Source organism: Vanacampus margaritifer, chromosome 9 (genome assembly GCF_051991255.1).
Source record: "Vanacampus margaritifer isolate UIUO_Vmar chromosome 9, RoL_Vmar_1.0, whole genome shotgun sequence".
In the NCBI taxonomy this organism is placed as follows: Eukaryota; Metazoa; Chordata; class Actinopteri; order Syngnathiformes; family Syngnathidae; genus Vanacampus; species Vanacampus margaritifer.
The window spans coordinates 10730040-10749936 of NC_135440.1; the positions used below are offsets into that span (position 1 = coordinate 10730040).

At 38.4% G+C, this 19897-nt stretch overlaps 2 protein-coding genes across 7 annotated transcripts; one reads left to right on the top strand and one right to left on the bottom strand.

Annotated features, from left to right (window-relative positions):
- Window positions 1-127: 127 nt before the first annotated feature.
- zufsp (zinc finger containing ubiquitin peptidase 1) lies at window positions 128-9739 on the bottom strand. 4 transcript variants are annotated; one of them, XM_077575333.1, is made up of 11 exons: window positions 9666-9739; window positions 7874-8396; window positions 7249-7347; window positions 6972-7064; window positions 6753-6862; window positions 5972-6140; window positions 4906-5094; window positions 3715-3880; window positions 3261-3421; window positions 687-907; window positions 128-287 (listed from the first exon to the last, which is right to left on the bottom strand). In XM_077575333.1, the coding sequence occupies exons 2-11, from the start codon at window positions 8388-8390 to the stop codon at window positions 240-242; spliced, it is 1773 nt and encodes a 590-aa protein (XP_077431459.1). In that variant the 5' UTR covers window positions 8391-8396; window positions 9666-9739; the 3' UTR covers window positions 128-239. The 4 variants fall into 4 exon arrangements, with proteins under 4 accessions (XP_077431459.1, XP_077431457.1, XP_077431458.1 ...); XM_077575331.1 differs by lacking the exon at window positions 9666-9739 and adding an exon at window positions 8981-9092; XM_077575332.1 differs by lacking the exon at window positions 9666-9739 and adding an exon at window positions 8959-9012.
- kpna5 (karyopherin alpha 5 (importin alpha 6)) lies at window positions 9078-19857 on the top strand. Of its 3 annotated transcripts, none has more exons than XM_077575338.1 (14): window positions 9078-9171; window positions 10107-10238; window positions 10737-10838; window positions 11000-11099; window positions 11727-11821; window positions 12003-12134; window positions 12878-12966; window positions 13056-13155; window positions 13289-13452; window positions 14989-15067; window positions 15155-15280; window positions 15379-15506; window positions 16303-16481; window positions 17979-19857. In XM_077575338.1, exons 2-14 carry the CDS (start codon window positions 10110-10112, stop codon window positions 18164-18166), a joined length of 1611 nt encoding a protein of 536 aa, XP_077431464.1. In that variant the 5' UTR covers window positions 9078-9171; window positions 10107-10109; the 3' UTR covers window positions 18167-19857. The 3 variants fall into 3 exon arrangements, with proteins under 3 accessions (XP_077431464.1, XP_077431461.1, XP_077431465.1); XM_077575335.1 differs by having other exon boundaries at window positions 9116-9230; XM_077575339.1 differs by having other exon boundaries at window positions 9141-9246.
- The last annotated feature ends 40 nt before the right edge of the window (window positions 19858-19897 follow it).

A 19897-nucleotide genomic window follows, 5' to 3' on the forward strand; every position in this document is an offset into this window, starting at 1 on the left:
TGGAGAAAGGCAGAATTTGACCCTGCAGACGTCTCATTTTTTAGTGTTGATATTGAAGAAACGTCACTAGTAACTGAACCCATACTATCTAAACAAGTTAAGCGAGTGACCCACTAACATCAGTGAGTAATTTTGAACATTTATTAGCAAATGAGTGCAGCATACTGTAAATATAATATTCACATTAAAAACAGATGGTGATGATGAAAATACAAAAAAATAAATAATCATGTTTCAGTTCAGGGGATCCTTTCAGCACACAGTGTCCTCGAGTTCAAGATGCTGGTCTGTTAAAGCAAAAAAAAAAAAAAACATGTTCTAAATGTGCAATTAAAATGAAATATTTCTCATCATTTAGCAAAATACACATTAACATACAGTGCTGTGCAAAAGTCTCAGTTGTTTTAATGATCCTTTTCATAACATTTTTTTTTCCAGAAATAGCACAAAACTAAATATGAGGACAAATACAAAATTATTAAGTAATTTTCACAAAACTTTAACAGATAATAGATGGACTAAACCTCAACTACACATCACAATTTTCCCCCCACTTTTGTAAATGATTTGACAACAGGTCTGTGCACTACTGACTGACATCCTTAAATGCTCAACCAAGTCGAATGGTGGCCTGAGACTTTCACACTGCACTGTACTGTATATAAAACAACACATAGCCATCTAACCTGTTTCTCTTCATCGGTCATCACACCCTCTACTCCCACTATCTGGTACTGTTTATGTTTCAGGCTGTTAGGAAGCTTTCGGACATGGCGGATGGCTACGGACACAGTGTCTTTACGCATCAACTTCAAGGTGTCTGATGATGATGTAATAGGATCCAAAAGTAGAAGGCACAGGCTTCCATTCTTCCGCTGCTCCAAACCCACAATGGAGCGACTATGCCCTAAGGGGACAGGATAAGGACGGAGCATTTGACATATGGCTGTCTTGAAACAATTTGGATGTTGTAATAAGGATGCCGTGTTTGGCAAGTGGTTAACCATGAATCTACGTTTATCCTTCCAGCCATTTCCTTATTAACTCATTCACTGCCATTAACGGCTATAAACGCAAAAAATTCATTTGAACTATTTCTATTAGTTTAACATTTTTTTCCCACTTTTGTTGAAAATCTAGATTTTTTTTATTGTGCATTTATTTTTGTACATAAAATTTGTGATTAAACGCGAGTTAACTAGTGAAGTCATGCGATTAATTACAATTAAAAACTTTAATCGATTGACGCCCCAAATTTTTAATAATATTTTAATTCTTTTCTTTTTATTCATTCACTGCCGTTGACGGCTATAAACGTCAAAAAAATCATTTGGACTATTTCGATTAGTTAAACATTTTTTTTCCACTTTTGTTAACAAGTGTATGAAAACCTATACTTTTTTTATTGTACATTTGGAACATATAGAATTTGTGATTGATCGTGAGTTAACTAGTGAAGTCATGTGATTAATTACAATTTTAAAAAAATTATCGCCTCTTGCCCCTAATTTTTAATAATCTTTTCTTTTCTTTTTTTAAATGAATTTATGGCAGTGAATGAGTTAAGATGATGGGTGAGCTGGAGCATATCCCAGCTGTACACTCTGGACTGGTCACCTTGAGATACGAGTGACACGACTCAAGTTTTTGAGAGATAAGTTCGACCAATTTTTCTTTTAGTGGCAGTAACTCAACTTCACACCTGGCACATACAATTAGTGAACAGTTCTTGAAAAAGAGACTTCAAGCTGTCTGCTGCTACTCTCAGTTGAAGTATACTGTCAAGCTAAATATAAAACATATATAATACAACCATGTAGTTCAGCCTTTCAGTACGTTAGCGTGATGCTAACGCTAAATGGTTAACATTTTAAGCAACGGACTGAACACAAAGAGCGCAGCAACAAATGCAGACAAATGTAATCATACTCAGAGTTAAGAGATGCCCCAATCATTTTTTTTTCACCTGAGTCCAAGTCATTTGCTTTTAAGTATCTGCTGATACTGAGTCTCAATCTATCGTAATGCAATGAAGCAAATAAAATAAAATAAAACAGCGCGTCCAAATTCTATCAATTATCTTAATTGAAAAAAAAAAACACAATAAAAGGTGTCCCAACATGATAGCATTTTATATTGCTATCGAGGAAAAAAATAACAGATTTTATTCTTATTCTTTAGACATTAAGCAAATGAAAAAAATCTGATCTTTTTTAGCTGTTGCCCATCATCTGAAAATCCTGATTGGCCCCAATTTCCGATCACATGATCAAATCGGTACAACTCTATTCACAGTCATATACTCCTTATCCCAGAGGTGGGCATCGAGGGCCGGAGTCCTGCAGGTTTTGCATGTTGCCCTTCTCCAACACAGCTGATATATGATCAGCTCATCAGCAAGCTCTGCATAAGCCTGATAACAATCCTGTTGATTGGAATCAGCTTGCGTTGGAAGTGAGAAACCTCCAAAACCTGCAGGACTCCGGCCCTCGAGGACCGAGATTGCCCACCACTGCCTTATCCTCTACGTAGAATCACTAATATTATTGTTATAGTGACGAGGTGAGATGTCTTAATGAACAGTAAATACATCTGTCCAAAGCCGTATATAGAGAGTTTGGCCAACTCTGTTTCAACCAGGGTAACAAGATGGCGTCCATATGTCATGTGACCAGCAGTTGACCAATCACAGCGCGAGATTGGTCAACTGCTGGTCACATGACATATGGACGCCATCTTGTTACCCTGCTAAAACCTGTCTCTCTAATACTTTAATACCATTTAATTACATCATTACTGTATATTTTCATAAAGTACATGAGAGAGTGCTATTTCTTCTCATTAAAATACACATCACAACAAATGTTGGTGCTTTTTTTGGGTGGAGACTTGAATTGATTAAGGGCATCTCCATTCATTGCAATGGTGAAAGATGATTTGCGGTACAGACAGGTTTTGAGTTACAAGGGTGGTCAAGGAATGAATAAAACTCGTATCTCAAGGCATATGGAATTTCTGGCCCAGCTTACGCTTTAGAAGTCCCATTTCCCATGCACCACCCACACTACTAATAAGAGCTTACTATTCTTCTTACTGGATTTGACAGACCCACTAAGAGTGATATAATGTGGCCCAAAACCCAACCTCAGTGAAATGACTTTTTTTTTTAAAGGACTGCAGTACAAGGAAAGATAAGATATCCAAGTGGCCATGTGCAGTGTGCAAGTATTGAGATGTGGCGTTGTTGTGTGCGTGCGTACCTTGATGCTGCAGGTACAGTGGTGGCAAGGAGGTCTGGATGACTCTGGAAGGCAATCTGTTACTCCTGCTGGACTGACTGAAGTACTGTTTGACCCACTCAAAGAGCTGGGGATGGGTGTCTCCTGGGCCTGTTGGCTGATGGAAGTCAACGATGCGGCCGCTTGGCGGAAAAAAGACAAAGAAATACGTCATTTAAACCTCCTTAACATTTAAATCAATCCGGTCCGGTACCGCTATGTGGGACATTTTATATTGGGCCGCAAAGAGAAACCGAACACATTTGAATACAATTTAATTTACTTTCATTGTAAATACATTGGGTGTCATTTTTAAATATATTGGAGTAGTCTATGTCAATAAAAAGTAATGTAGCTTAATTTAACTTATAAATGACCAGAAAAAAAAACTATAAACGCTAGCCAATTCGGCAACAACCAGTTTAACGGTAAGCACCTGATTCCTAGAGAAGTGAGGAGGACGTAGATCTCTGTGGCGCCAATCCAGGCTCGTGTTCCCTGCAGTTTATGGTTAAAGTGCGACGCACCTTGAGGATCCAGTCCTAATTTCCATGCATCTTCAATCATACTCTGCACCCGTGGGATACTTGGCACTGATTTGTCTGGGACAGAGTGAGCATCAAACGAATAAGATGTGTCCCTATTTTTTTCTTTTTAATCTGATCATCTTTCATTTCATAATATAAATATGGAATATGATCAAGTTTGTGGAAAGGATGTGAATCAGTACCCAAAAAGTATATATTTTTTTAAAAAGGCTGGTAATCCCTGCTCTTACAGTTAATGTCAAGCAAACTATATAGTCGTTATGGGTGCAATCTCAGTCAAATACAGTGGATATAAAAAGTCTGCACACCCCTATTCAAATGCAATGTTTTTGTAATATTTAAAAAAAAAATAACAGCAAGTTTCATTTTGAAATTTTTCCCACCATTGTGACCTATAACCTGTACAACTCTATTGAAAAAAAAAATTAAAGAGTGGAAGTAAAAATAAATAACTGATAAACTCAAGATTAGCACAAAACCTTCAGGTACTTCTGCTAGAAAGAAAAAAAAATAATCAAAGATGACAGTGCATACTCTAATGGACTGGTTACCAGGGTTGTGGAATCAAGGTCCAGAAAGTAAAAACCTTGCCACAGATTGGCTTTAGCCACAGGTGTTTCTAATCAACTGGCAGGTAAACGAGCTCGTCTCCACCTGTTGTATGAAAGCACCTGTAGCGAAAGCCAAACTGTTTCAGGGTTTTTACTTTCTGGACCGTGATTCGTAATTCCAAACACAGCCACGTGTCCAGTTAAAGAGGGTGTGCACACTTCTGCAACCACACTATTTTAATCGTTTATCTTTACTTCTCCCTCCCAATTTTTTTTCCCCAGGTTTTGAAATGTTTTATTTACTGTTTCTAAATCTTAACATCTGGCATTTGAACAGGGGCGTATACTTTTTAGATCCACTCTAAATAGAATATAATTAACGGATTGTGACGGGTACCTTTTTCTCCCATTCCCTCCAAGTGCAATCAATACATCCCAGAAATTTGCCCTTGTGTTTCAAAAAGTATTGAAGGAGTAGTAATACTAAGCTTGTACTTATTTCCTATAAGGGTGGATATAACGGCGCACCTTGTAAAGAGGAATCAAATGTATCTAGCCTGTAAAGGCAGGAGAGCAGCATCTGGAAGTTTCTGTAACCACAGCCCCAGCCTTTGTCTCCCGGCGAGGAGCAATAGTGGTCCGTTTCAGCGCTCAGCCACACGTGCACACAGTCTCTGCTCTCAGTCTGATAGTATTGACACAAAGCTCCAATGACGCCTGGGCACAGGTGGACAAGCATGCACGTGAAACTACAGAGCAAAAAGTTCAGCTCAGGACATTCAACACCCTTGTGCTGAGACTATCAATTACCTACCAATGCAAAAAAGGTGTCACTGGATAATGGGTACAAATATACTACAGTTACATATATACTAGGGGTGTCAAAATTAGTGTGTTCATTTTGAGTTGATTTAAAGTTCCTTTAACGCCACTATTTTTCTTAACGCACAATTAATGACCGCCTGTACTGGGGGAATTCCAGTTGCAACACAGCAGACGCATCTAGGTCAAAATTTTGCTGTAATGAATGTAATAATAATGCATATTTTCTGCCACTAGATGGCATAATTGCATTTGTAAGACGTTGGTGACAGCTGAGTGCATTTTTTTTTATATCAAGAGCTATCTAATCTTTAACGTGAATTTGTGAAATTCTGCACATTTAAAAAATACAACTTGACCCCATTCTCCACAAATATGACCTCAACACAAATCAATATCACTTTCCTTTTTTTTTTTTTTTTTACAGTAGAGTACATCTTTAAAATTTTAACTCATTTATTAATTATTATGAAACTACTGTAACAATTACTAAAAGATTTCTATTGAGTTTAACATTTTTTCCACTTTTATGTTAACAAGAGTATGAAAAAAAACATGTTTATTGTACCATTTGTTACAGAACAGATATAACATTTGGGATTAATCGTGAGTTAAATTAACTTAATTAGAATTTTTTATCGCCTAACACCCCTAATATATATGGTACATATTTCAGACAGATTTTTGGAAACTCAACTTCTTTCAAACTGCATGTGTGTGTGTGTCTTAACGTTTTGCAGAATGTTGGTAGCGCACTAAGAAATACACATACCCTGAGTTCTGGTCTTGCCGTCATCAACTCCTGAGGCAAGAGACTCCATCATCTCCACCTTCTTACAATAATACTCTGCGGGGGCCATGATGCCCCTGGCCACATCTCTCTCCATGGTCTTCTCCATCTGTGCGCGATAGCCGCCGCTGCCATCCAGGCCAAACTGCTTCTGCACATGCAACATACCACACACAGGTGCAACTGACATGCAGAAAATAAAAGCACAAGTAAAAAATACACAATTCTATTTTGCTTTTCTGGTCTGGTGGGAAGAGAGTGGAGGGGATAAAGGGGAGTTACAATAGATCAGATTTGATAGTTTTGTATTCAAAATAAAATGAGTTACAAAAGCTTTGACTGTGTGTATCTGACGTGTTTTGCTTTATTATCAGGAGACCGATAATCATGATCATTTTGGTAATAATTGTAGCGTGAATCATGTATGCTGTTTCATCCCATATTCTTAAACTCACGTCTTGTGGGTGGCAGTAATGTATATTATGATACTGGCACCCACATGCTGTACTCTACTGTACATGGTGGCATAACCTCAATTTGTACAATTTTGCGCTTGCCAGATGTAAAATCAATGAAGTATTTTTGCATGAATATAAGAAACGAAAGATTTGAACTAGCCATCACATACACAGAGCACGTATAAAGCAAGAGCTAGATTGCACTATTACATCTAAAATGAACATAACTTATGTTGAAAGCTGTACATTTTGAATCAAAATGTGACATTTCTCAGCTACAGTGTTCTTCTCTGTAAACTTCAGACCTGCAACTTTTTAAACTGCTCCTTCTCCAGTCGGTTTTCTTCCTCCTTCCTCTTCTTTTCCATTTCTTGCTGAAGTTTCCAAGCCACTTTTGCGTCTGAATCAGAGCTCCCTGCAGCAAAAGCAAACTATTATCAGAGTTGACTGTAAGATGAACGAGTTACGAGCCTCTGTAATTAGACACATTTAACCGGTGAAATCATGCTTAAAAACAATCCCACCTGCTCCGTCGTCTAAATGCAGTTCCACATGCAGCTGCAGAGAGGTGCTGTCGCTGCAAACAGTTGGACACATTGGGCACTCAAGTTTCTCCTCTGCGAGAAGACATTTTGGGAAAAGTCCGATTTAGAAGAGTGACATTAAAATGACCCCTGAAAACAGATTCCTCACGTACATTAGGTGATTTAACTTGTCTTAATTTGATGTTTGTAATCTCTGTTGAATATTATGGCCTTTTGCAAACTCAGACACATTCGTCTATACAGTATTACAAAATACCTTCAGCAAAGTGGTGTTCCTGTAGGTGCAACTCAACATGCTCCTGTAAGATGCTGCTGCTGCTGAAGACAAGTGCACACATGGGGCAAGAGAATGGCCCTGTAAAAAACATCAACTCTAACTTATAACTCTTAAAATGACTCCAGTTGAACATTAACTCATTCACTGCCATTGACGGCTATAGACGTCAAAAATTCATTTGAACTATTTCTATTAGTTTAAAAATTGTTTCCACTTGTGTTAATAAGAGTATGAAAACATAGATTTTTTTTTATTGTACTATTAGAACATATATAAAATGTGTGAATAATCGTGAGTTAACTATTGAAGTAATGCGATTAATTACAATTAAGAAATGTAATCGCCTGACGCAATTTAAAGATTATTAAAAATTCGGGGCGTCGGGCGATTAATTTTTTTAATCGTAATTAATCGCATGACTTCACTTGTTAACTCACAATTAATCACAAATTGTATATCTGTTCTATATGTACAATAAAAAAAGGTTTTCCTACTCTTGCTAACAAAAGCAGAAACAAAGTTAAACTAATAGAAATAGTTAAAATGAATTTTTGACGTCTATCGCCGTCAATGGCAGTGAATGAGTTAAAAAAAAAGTTTTTACCATTCTTTGTAGAAGCTCGTCGTTTCTGTTTGGGACTTTTCTGCTCAGGTAAACATCCATTTTTTTCCATAACAGGAACGCTCATCCCAATACCACGTTTTATTTCAGAGCTTACAGATGTTGATGAGATGGCCGAAGTCACCTCAGATGTTAAAACCCCTTTACTTTGTGTCGACATGGCATCGGTTCTCTGTTTATGTGGCGATGAGTCACTGGACGATCCACAGGGTTTCGCGTCTAAATCTGTACCACAGCTGACTGCAGTCTGGGGATCTTCAACCTCTGTCAAATTTGTGCTGGTTGTAGGACAACAGGATGTGGAGTCAGATGATTTTTTGGCTTTATGCTGGTTGTCTGGATGTGCAGAGCTAATATGGTAGCAAAGCTCATCATAGGACACTCCTGACAAAGAACATAGTGGGCAGTCCATGTCATTTTCCAGATGGCTGAGGAGCAGATGTGTTTTCATGTCCTCCTCCACCATGATTTCCTCACTGCATATCTCACAGGTCAACATAGCCGCCTGTTGATCAAAAATAGAACCAGATAAATAATTTTCAAAGAAAACCATGAAGCCTCTGAATGGGACACCTACATTTTCTGAGATGTTGAAGCCACTTGAGCTATTGCTTCATTAACTCGTCATCAATTCACAACGAGAAAAACCTTAATTTACATTTGATTGAATAAATGTCCAATGGTAAAATGGTTGCATTTGTAATTGAATGTGTCAGCATTTGCAGAGAATGTTAGGTACTTAAAACACAGCAAATCATCTCGTAATGAATGTTGACCCACATGCTATCCAGCGTTATAAAGATTTTGAAATTTGGACATCGAGAGCCAACGCGAGCCATGAGTAAAACGCTACGTGATTATAACTACTAAGTCATACAGTGTTTGACGCAAAGCTACAAACTTGAACACACGTACGTTGTTGTCCTTCAGTTTTACACGGCATTAACGTGTACATTTGCTTACTGTCCAAGAAAGATACATTGGTCATTCGCAAACATGTAATTTAAGAGTTCCGGGCTACTCTTTCACTATAAAAAAAATCGAGGAAATTGACAAAACATGCATACATAATTAAAATTGTCGTTTTACCCGTGTGGTTTTCTGTGTCTTCACATAACATTTATATAACTACACTACAGTCAGTTCAAATAGTGGTGCTTCAAAACCGGAAACCAATCGACAGCTGGCGGAAATGACGAAAGTCTTGTTGACGCGAGGTGTTTTCTGGGAAACCTATCACTACGACGCCATTTTCCTCTACCGACAGGGGAGGGAGACTTGTAAGAATTTGAGTTTTTAAACACTCTGGACAATTTCAAGTCCGTCAATTTTTGTGTTGGTAAGAATCAACGCAGGTATTAGATGTTGAATATTTGGCTATCGCTGTTGAATGTTAACACACCAGCGGGTGAGAATAGCTGCATCTGTCAGGCGCTAGCCCAACTGCTAGATTAGGAACCGATTCCGATTAGCCTAACAGAAATATTACATAGCAGCGTGTCCAGAAAAACAAGTAGAGGATTTGAGAAGCACGGCTAAAACCATGTTCGTTCGGCGTTTCAACGTGTGAAGTCATAGCTATGGAAGATGTGTGCGAGCAGTGCACCCTTAGCATTTGACAGTCCCGTTCCAAGGGGTAAACCCTGCTTAGCATAACGGTTGATAAACGTAAACATTCCTTTGGAGTCTGGCAATGTAGTTTACCAGGCAAGAGCTTTGTTAAGGATATCGGATATTTTATTATAGTCGTGGTAAAGCATATGTCTGTATCCACCTGGTTGAAGGGACTACTTGGATCCGAAGCCCTTGCACCAGTTTTCAGAAGTCTCAAAATCCCATTAATATTAGTCAAATCAAGAGTAGCCACAACAAGCTCACACAAGAATTGAAAATCTAGTGCTCTTTGAACCTGACGAGGGCTGGGCAATGACACTGACAATTTGATGAAGGGTCAGATTTTAAGGAAGCATACAGGGAGGGTAAAGATGAAGCTCAGTAAGAAGCCATTTAGACTTGAAAGAATTAAGAGGCATGTCTGTTTTGAATGGGGTCAGTAGAAATCAAAACAAGTTAAATCTTAATGAAATAGCGTTTTTCTGAATAATTAAAATAATTTTAAGTAGTTAAGCAGATCAAAATGTCAGAAATGCATGAAGAAATGCTCTTTTTTTGTGCTTCGCTTAATTCTTGACTTTGTTGTGTCCTGACTTTTCAGACCATGGCGAGTCCGGGGAAAGATAGCTACAGGATGAAGAGCTACAAGAACAAAGCCCTGAATCCTCAAGAAATGCGTCGAAGGAGAGAGGAAGAAGGAATCCAACTGCGCAAACAGAAACGAGAGGAGCAGGTAAACACTTAAAATCCATGCGATTCATGGGATGGCACCACACATGTCATGATCACAAACTTCTACTGTTGTCAGAATTGAGACACAGAACACTATTTTGATGAAATTTAAATATCAGAATCACTCAGTACAATGGTATAAATTACACTCAGACTCGTTAAATTAAATGGTGTTAAAACAATTGTGATCTTGACTACATCTCATTTGACCTCATTTTGCCTACACTATATGCAGACATGTCAAGTGTTGCGGTTTGGCTGTATTTTGCCTACACTATATGCAGACATGTCAAGTGTTGCGGTTTGACTGTAGGTTTTTACAGGCCCTTGCCATGTGTTCTGCCGTTACAGGGAAGTCAAAAATGTTTGAATTGAACAGCTGCATTATCAAAAGAGGAAGGCTGTATACAATTAACAAGTGAAATCGAATTATAGTTGCAAAACATCAAATACGTGTCATGTAGATGGATAATTCTATGGCCCCTACTTTTCCCCACAGCTGTTTAAGAGGAGAAATGTGTGTACACCATCAGCTGATGAATCAATGTCAGAATGTCCAATCCAGGATCCAGACATTAGCTCAACAGTGCCTGTTGCCAGCGTAAGTCATGTTACATTCATCATGAAATCTTTGTTCAATTAATGTTTATTGTTTTCCGGTTGTAGTCTTTGCATAACATACATTCATGTATTTATATGCAATATTGTGTGCATACAGTGTGTGAACATTGCTGTTGTGTTTTATCTATCTGATGTCGACAGGATGGATTTATAACACCTGATATGATTCAGATGATGTTCTCTGAAGATCCAGATCATCAGCTGATTGCTACGCAAAAATTCAGAAAACTGCTGTCTAAAGGTTTGTGTTTCCTCCCTAGAATTTGTAGTGTTTATTACTTGGGATCTTCGATACCACTCTTTTCAAACTGATACAAACACGAGTACTCAACTCTTGAGTAGTCACTGATACTTATGCCAAATACTCATACCACTAGTACTTTGGATATTTAAACCCCCCACCCCCCCAAAAAAACTAACGACAGATTATTTTAAAGGAGCGTGGAGTTTCCAAACTGCTAACATTTAAATGTTGCCTCACTTCACTTGTGTCGCTGACCAAAGCCACGCCCCTAAGTAATGTGAATGTGTCATGCACGAGATGTGCATTGTATGAGCATGCATGGCAAATAAGCCGATCTTAGCCACGGCTATTGCAGAACATTTTTAGCATGATTCATTCATGTTTGAGTGTTGCAAAACACCGCCTCATAGGACACCATGTTCTTTATTTTCTTTTATGTTTTCTTGTTTTATCTTAAGTGCTGTCCAATTCCTAATTTTTGCTCATTTAATGTAAATATGTTCGTTAAGAATTGAGATCTCTATTACCCCCCACCCTATTTTAAAAACCGTGTAGAACAGTTGTTGACTTTTTAGTCTCAACCACTTAAAAACCAGAGTTCAAAACTTAACTTTGCATTTTTAGAGCCCAACCCACCCATAGACGAGGTCATTGCCACCCCTGGGGTTGTGAATCAGTTTGTTGAGTTCTTGAAGAGGAGTGAAAACTGCACATTGCAGGTAAAGAGTTTTGCTTAGTCACACAATGCTAGACGTGTACTTAAATTTGCGCTTCATTATTTGAATTAATGTGCCTTTGACTTTCACAATACTGCTTAAACTGAATGTTCTTACAGGGTAGACGAGATTTGCTGAATTGTCATTCAAGTGTTTGTGTCAATCTACGTGTGTTTGTTTTCAGTTTGAGGCAGCCTGGGCTTTAACCAATATTGCCTCAGGCACCTTCCAGCACACTAAGGTTGTGATTGAAACAGGAGCTGTGCCTATTTTCATCGAGCTACTGAATTCTGAGTACGAAGATGTACAGGAACAGGTGAGAACCTTTTGTAATCAAACGTAAACATGAGTGAACAATGCAGTATCAATAGAAGTCTTGATTAGTGTACAGTGGCTTGCGAAAGTATTTGAGCCCCTTGAACCTTTTGACCTTTTGCTAAATTTCAGGCTAAAGATATAAAATTAGATTATTATTTTTTTGCGGTGTGTGTGGAACACCAAGTGGAACGAAATTCATACGATCGTTTTAACGTTTCAGAAATGAAAAAAAACGCAAAGTGGTGCGTGCAAAATTGTTCATCCCGCTGAGTTAATACTTTATAGAGCCAACTTTTTTTTTGGGATATGTCTGTATCAGTTTTGCACATCAAGAGACTGAAACTTTTGCCCATTGTTCCTTGCAAAACTCTTTAGCTAAAAGTAAGGTTAGATGGAGAGTGTGAACAATCGGGAAAGTATATCAAGTAAGACATTCCAAGAGAATCAGCTAAAATAAGCTAATGAGGGTTTTAGATCAGGCAAGTGGACATGTTTCACATTTTTTTCAAGGCTATTCCAGGGAAATGAAGCAGCGTGAAAAGCTTTTTTAAAATTTTTTTTATAAATAAATCTACGTAACGTCTTGAAACAGACACCAGCACCATGATGAACTCCTTTCCCCTTTATGAACAACAATATAATCAACTTGGGTCTTCTTCCTTTTGGACAAGCAACCAGGAAATGTTGAGCACTATTTGTGATTCACAAGCACAACAATAGGAGAAACTGTGCTGATTTCAGGCTGTGTGGGCGTTGGGCAACATCGCTGGAGATAATGCAGAGTGCAGGAACTACGTTCTCAACTGTGGCATCCTGCCTTCACTACAGGAGTACGTTTTCTTCTCCTATCTCTGTGTTCTCTCATTGTGTTGTACATTATTTAGTCACTTCTAAATAATGGCGCTCTCTGTTGCTCCAGGCTGCTTGCAAAATCCAGCCGCCTCACAACAACTCGAAATGCAGTTTGGGCTCTGTCCAACTTGTGCCGCGGGAAAAACCCACCACCAGATTTCTCCAAGGTCAGTTATCAAGACTTGATTGAGGAATATGTTAATTACGTTCCTTCTTTGTATGCAGTTTCTCTTTTTGAATTTGACTTCATCCCCGCAATGAAGCTCTTCCCATCTTTCTCGTAACCTTAATTGCTATCAGGTGTCGCCGTGCCTTAGTGTGCTGTCCAGGCTTCTTTTTAGCAGTGATCCAGATGTGCTGGCTGATGCTTGCTGGGCCTTGTCCTATTTGTCTGACGGTCCCAATGAGAAGATCCAGACAGTCATCGACTCTGGAGTCTGCCGCAGGCTGGTGGAACTGCTTATGTGAGAAGCTTTTATCTGTCACTATAACTCTTTTAGAATAGATGGCGTTTTTTTATTCACAATATATTCCGTTTATTGTACTGTAAAAAGCAGTGTTGCCACCATTCATTCATACAGTTTTTGCATTCTTATGAGATGAGCATGCCACACCACACAGGCTGGATGTTCGTGCCGTACAACGGAATGCTCATTAAATTTTGGGTAGAGAGAGCATCAGGCTCTAATTGCAGCGTGCGTCCTCAGATTGTTGTCGTAGCAACGATGAGCTGAAATTTGCCTTAGTGGTGTTTATGTTCAATAAATAGAAAAGCATGGTCATGTTCTTGGCTGATGAAAAGGGGCTGGAGTTGAGTCACATTATAAGTAAAAGCTTACAGGTTAACATGACCACTTCCTATTGTTTGTCTCGCTGTCATCAAAGCAGCAGAGATGGTGGGATGATTTTTATGTTACTATCTGACACTGCTTTGTTTCCGTTGCAGCCTTTTTTTTGATCACACAATGGTAACATAATTATTTTTATCTGTGACCACACTAATTTGAGCCAAATTTTCTGACAGTGTGAAACACACTTTTACTCTTTCAACCATTAGAATAATTCCAGGCTATTTTGGTATTGAATCATCTGTCATATGTGTGTGGACAAACTCTTCCAGTCTCATTTTTTTTTCATGATTTATTTTCAATAATGGTTTCCTCCTTGTTTGTCTTCCATGAAGTTCACTTTGGCCCAAACAAGGATGGATGGTGTAATCCCGTCTATCCTAAATTTCGGAAAATTATGTGCAACTATAACCAAAAGAACATCAAACTGCTTGGAAATTGTTTTAGCGTTTACTGCCGGTAATGTGCTTGTCTATAAAAAAAATTAAACTCACTTTCACTTCATCTGGTCCACGTTTAGTGTGGTACCATGTCACCAAACTGCACTGACGACTTGTCACCCTTTAAAAAGACTGATTCACTAATTACAGGCTTGACGTCACAGACGATGCTAATTACATTAACTAAAACACCTTAGTTGACACGACAGTCAGATTATTTGCTAGGGGTGGGTACCATCATTTTTGTCCAGGCCTGTTTCATGAGTCTTTTTCTTCGTTTTAATAATTCTATTGACCCAACAATTCAAAAGCAGTGTCTGATTTTCATAATGTTTTCATTTATTATTACTTTTGCCAGATTCAAGTTATCTGTTTGAGCGCTGGGACTTTTTTCTTTGAATAATATCAACAATTTTGCCTGTGTGTATTCTGGTATTATATACATGAGACTTTAAAACATATATAAATAATAACAAATATTTGGTCGCTACTTTGTGGAATTTGCGATAAATGAGGATTGCTTTGTCTGTATATAATTTTTAACAGCAGATTACCTAATGTGTCTTTAGTGTGTGATGTGCACATTGCTAATAGAACATATATACTGTAGTTATTGTGCTGCGTTGCGTATTTTCATCCGTGTGACAGATAAAACAACTTGAAAACACAGACGATTATTTCATTGCTGCGTTTGTGTTTGTTCACTCACAAGGCACAGCGACTACAAGGTGGTTTCTCCTGCTTTACGGGCAGTGGGCAACATTGTTACTGGAGATGACATTCAGACACAGGTCGAGTCCAACGAATCACGTGGCTCACGCACACTTGACATATATGCTGCTTTTCTTCTTCTTCAATGCGTGTTTTTGTCGTCACAGGTGATCTTAAACTGTGCAGCACTACCTTGTTTACTACACTTGCTAAGCAGTCCCAAGGAGTCTATCAAAAAGGAGGCATGCTGGACTGTGTCCAACATTACAGCTGGAAACAGAGCTCAGATTCAAGTACATGCTTCTTAAAATGCATTCCATTATTCCTGTTTTAAGACGAGTGGATTTATTTATTATTATTATTTATTTGTTGTTGATACTCCTCTTGCCAGAGTGTGATTGATGCCAACATCTTCCCGATACTAATTGAGATTCTTCAGAAGGCCGAGTTCCGCACAAGGAAAGAGGCAGCGTGGGCGATAACCAACGCCACCTCGGGCGGTACACCTGCACAGATCAGGTACAGAATGTTTTACTGTTTCTCTGGGGAAAAAAATCAGTCAGGTATTTATTTGAACATTAATCGTGGGTGTGTGATAGATTTCAATACTTGTTAATCAAATGAGCATCCCCAGGCAATTTATTGAATTAATCTGTATAGGACCAATTGTCACACCAACCCACCCCACACCTGTATAATAACGATTTTGTATCATCCCGTCATGTGCTGCAAGGGATTTTTAGATACTGGATTGGCTGTTACTAGGCATCTTTTGACATGCTTTAACGTTGTTGAATAAGAACTATGCTACCATATGCGTTTTATACTTTTGACGCAAATCACCTTCAGGTCATTTTAAAGAAGTAAGTTGATTTTACTTTGAATACATTTAAAACAAAATGTTCTGAAATGTGTTTGGTTGCTCCTTTCTCTGTCATGAAAGTAGTTGGTTAGTTCCTAATTTGTAATGAATGAGCATTTGTGGGGTTTTGTTGCTGTTCATCACAAAATGCATGTTTCCTCAAGGAGCAAAATTTGGACCTTGAATAGATATAACCTTCCTATTAGCGCAGAAAAATAGTATGCCATGTTATATAAAGGTGGATGGGCGTGATATTTAATATATTTTTTGAGAAGTAGCTACATATAGAACTTAAGTTATTAATAATAATAATAATAATAATAATATTAGTGTACATGGCAATTGCTCTTTTGCCTTCAGAGAAACAACATACATTATTATTGCACATAACCTTCAAAGTCATTAAATTAAACTGGCTTACTGGATGATGGTTTTATTGTTTTGTGTGACTAGGTACCTGGTTTCGCTGAGCACTATCAAGCCCATGTGTGACCTTCTCACCGTGATGGACTCTAAGATCGTCCAGGTCTCTCTGAATGGTCTGGAGAACATCCTCCGGCTGGGAGAACAGGAGGCCAAAAAGAATGGAACAGGAATCAATCCTTACTGTGCACTTATCGAGGAGGCTTACGGTACAGTTTTGCACACTGCTTGCAAAGTAGGACATGACCAATGTTACAAATAATCTGATCTTCCCAATACACTCACTGCACACTTTATTAAGTTAGTTTAGGTTTAGCTTTAGTAAAAATTACATCTAACATTTTTGACTTTATAAACTTAATGCCCAGTTTTGATGGAAACTAATGTGTTTTGATCAAACACAACTTCAAATCTGCATTTAGTGCTTGCAGCGCATCCTAATGAGATTGGTTTCTGGTCATTTATAATGTACATAATTTTTATACACAAAAATCTGCATCTGGGAACGTGACAACTGGCTGCCAGCTTTGTGGAATTTTCTAAAACAAAAAAACAAAAACAAAATAACAACAACATGGAATTAGCACTTCAAATGCCTCTAGAATTGTCCCTACCCCAAAAAAAAAAAAAGATTACTAAAGTACATGACCAATTCCAATTCCCACAATGCCCTTCTCACCAATAATGTTCCATTTGCGATATTTAATTCAAGCTTTTGAGCAAGTGACACTGTTTTAAACATCACTGTAAATTTGATACACCAACTATTAGCGAAAGTTACAGGGGTATTGTTTCTAGTCATGTATTTACGACGGCGTATTAGGGCCACATATAAATATATATTTTTTAGAGGACGGAGGCAATATTCCAAGAAAAAAACTCACAAATTTGCCACTTTATAAAATCGCAAATTTGCAAGAAAAAAATTGTAAATTTGCCACTTCATAAAGTGGCAAATTTGCGACTTTATAAAGTAGCAAATCTATGACAAAAAAAACATACGAGAAATACACATAGCGTACTACTCAAATGTTTGTGCTAATACTTTTCGGTCGGGTTTTCAAATAAGGAGATAGTAATGGCTTTAACCATATCATGTAGAAGCATTTGCTCTTTGCAACATTGGGTACCGTCAGCGACAAAAACGCTTTGCAAAGGTCCACACCCTGAGGATCAAGCATTTAAGTTAATTTGTTAAAATGTATATATACTTATACATTTATGTTTCCAGAACTATTATTTACACATTCATACTTTTTTTTTTTTTTTTTTTGTACAAGTAGCTAAATTGATGTGTCGAATCTGCCGCTCCCCGTCATTCACTTGCATTTACCTAAAGTATGCTAGATTATGATTGGTTAGTGCTAATCAGCTGATAGGTGATCAGGAAGTGTTGTCGTTCTAGCTGCCGTGTATGAAGAGTAAAGTTTAAATTAGGAATGAATCAGTCTCTATCCTGCCTATTTTTTAATTTTATAAACAGTGCCCCATTAACCACCAACGACTCCTCACATTAGACTATATTAACGCTACATGTATTTCTCACAACTCTGCCACTTTATAAAGTCGCATATTTGCTACTCTAATACGCCATCGTGTATATTAAATGTTTGCTGCTTTTGGTATAAAATTATAGTGGCATCTGCTAACTATGGCCTGCTTAGATCACCTTTCATCCTTCCTCCTTGTGTGTACGTGCACATCAGGCTTGGACAAGATCGAATTCCTGCAGAGTCACGAGAACCAGGAGATTTACCAGAAAGCCTTTGACCTGATCGAGCACTACTTCGGTGTGGATGAGGAAGATGCCAGCCTGGCGCCGCAGGTGGACCAGGGTCAGGGCCAGTTCATCTTTCAACAGCAGGAAGGACCTATGGAGGGATTCCAGCTCTAACGTCGCCTCACTTTGACCGCTTCATCATTTTCCTGATGTCAAGGATCTCGCTATCTGATAAACCGAGTCCTGACCTAATCTCTCCTGGGCCGGCTCCACCAGCTCCCCCGAGACCATCCACGTCCTTAAATAAAAACAACCATCTCTGAAATGGCGTCGAGATGTGTGAATACTGAGGTAAATGTGAGAGCATTAGGCCCATTGATGCTTCCCCGACACGAGCGAGCCTGTAAGGGGTAATCGTACCTGCACTAAGGAATAAAAGAATCCTGTTTTGATATAGTATATCTTTGGGGTCCTTTGATATGTTTTATTATGAAACCTGTCAATGCAACAGTACTTATGTCACAATTGATAACCCGTCTCATAATTCACATTTGTATCCCTATTGAAATGTGAATTGACCTCTTTAGTCCTCAGATGGGGAGGGAGGTACAATCCCTCAATAATCAGGGAGGATATTCTAATATGTTCAAAGTCTGCAAGGGGTTCCTTTCAGAAGACTTAACAGGTGCTGGATGTAAATACAGTGCAACTGTAAGTCCTCAGATCCCCCTTCGTCTCGATGAACAACTGGGTGGGTTCTTATTTATTTGTCTTGAGTGAGAGCTGAGTAGCTCCTGTTATTCCAGCTATCTGTTCAGGCTGGTATTTCCTCTCTCGATAGTTTCCCCCTCCCGTAGTAGGGCAAGATTGCTGCCTGTGACATGATGCATCATGAGCAAAGATCTCATTTAAGGATTGTAGCCTAAACTAGCAACATAATTGATGTGAAGTGATTAAGCAGGATCGATTTGGAGGGTATATCATACATATGTGCAAGAGTGTAAATCAACTATTTAACTGCCAGTGGGATGTTCATGTATGAAGGTGTAGTGTTTACAGTCATGACTGCTTCTCTTGATACCTCAATAATTAGGATGAGGTTCACCTACTCCAGGGATAGGGAACCCTGGTCCCCGGGAGCCACTGGCCTGCCTCTTTTCCATGTCTCACTCCTCAAACACAGCTGACTCAACCGATCAGCTAATCAGCACGCCTGATAACGATCTTGTTCATCAATCAGGTGTCTTGAAAACAGGCAGGATAGCGGCTCTCGAGGGCCAGGGTTGCCTACCTCTGACCTACTCTGAACTCTTATGCTTTTTTTTTTTTTTTTGCTTCATATTGGGACTTAGTGGTTGAAGTTGTGTAACAGAAGCACAGTGTTATTTTTTTCTACTTGATGCTTTTCCCCTCAACCACACATTAACCATATTTTCTTGCACATAAATGCACAATTGATTACCGCAATGTTAATTGGTGGACAACAAGAAATGATCTATATTTACATGGAAATATTTGTAATGCAGAAGTTATTTCATCTAGCACATTCAACAGTGTATAGTTTTCTAATATTTCTGGTTTGTACAATCGTATCATTTTTTTTATTTTATTTTTATTTTTAGTAGATTTCTTGTTTGAGAATTTATTTGCTGTGTTGTGGCTCTAAGTAGAAATCCTCATAGACCTCCAATAGTCTGTGTACAGGTGCGACATATCATGCAGTCGGACTTTGAGACTTTGATTTTGGACAATTGAATCACTCGACACCTGGAAGTGAAGCTGTGTTATGTTGCTGGCAATGCCTGTGTCTGGAAATACACCCTGTTATTATCTGGAACTAATAAATTGGCCCGTTGGAAACAAGACTCCATGCACATTCCTTGTTTGCATTATGAGGTAAAATGA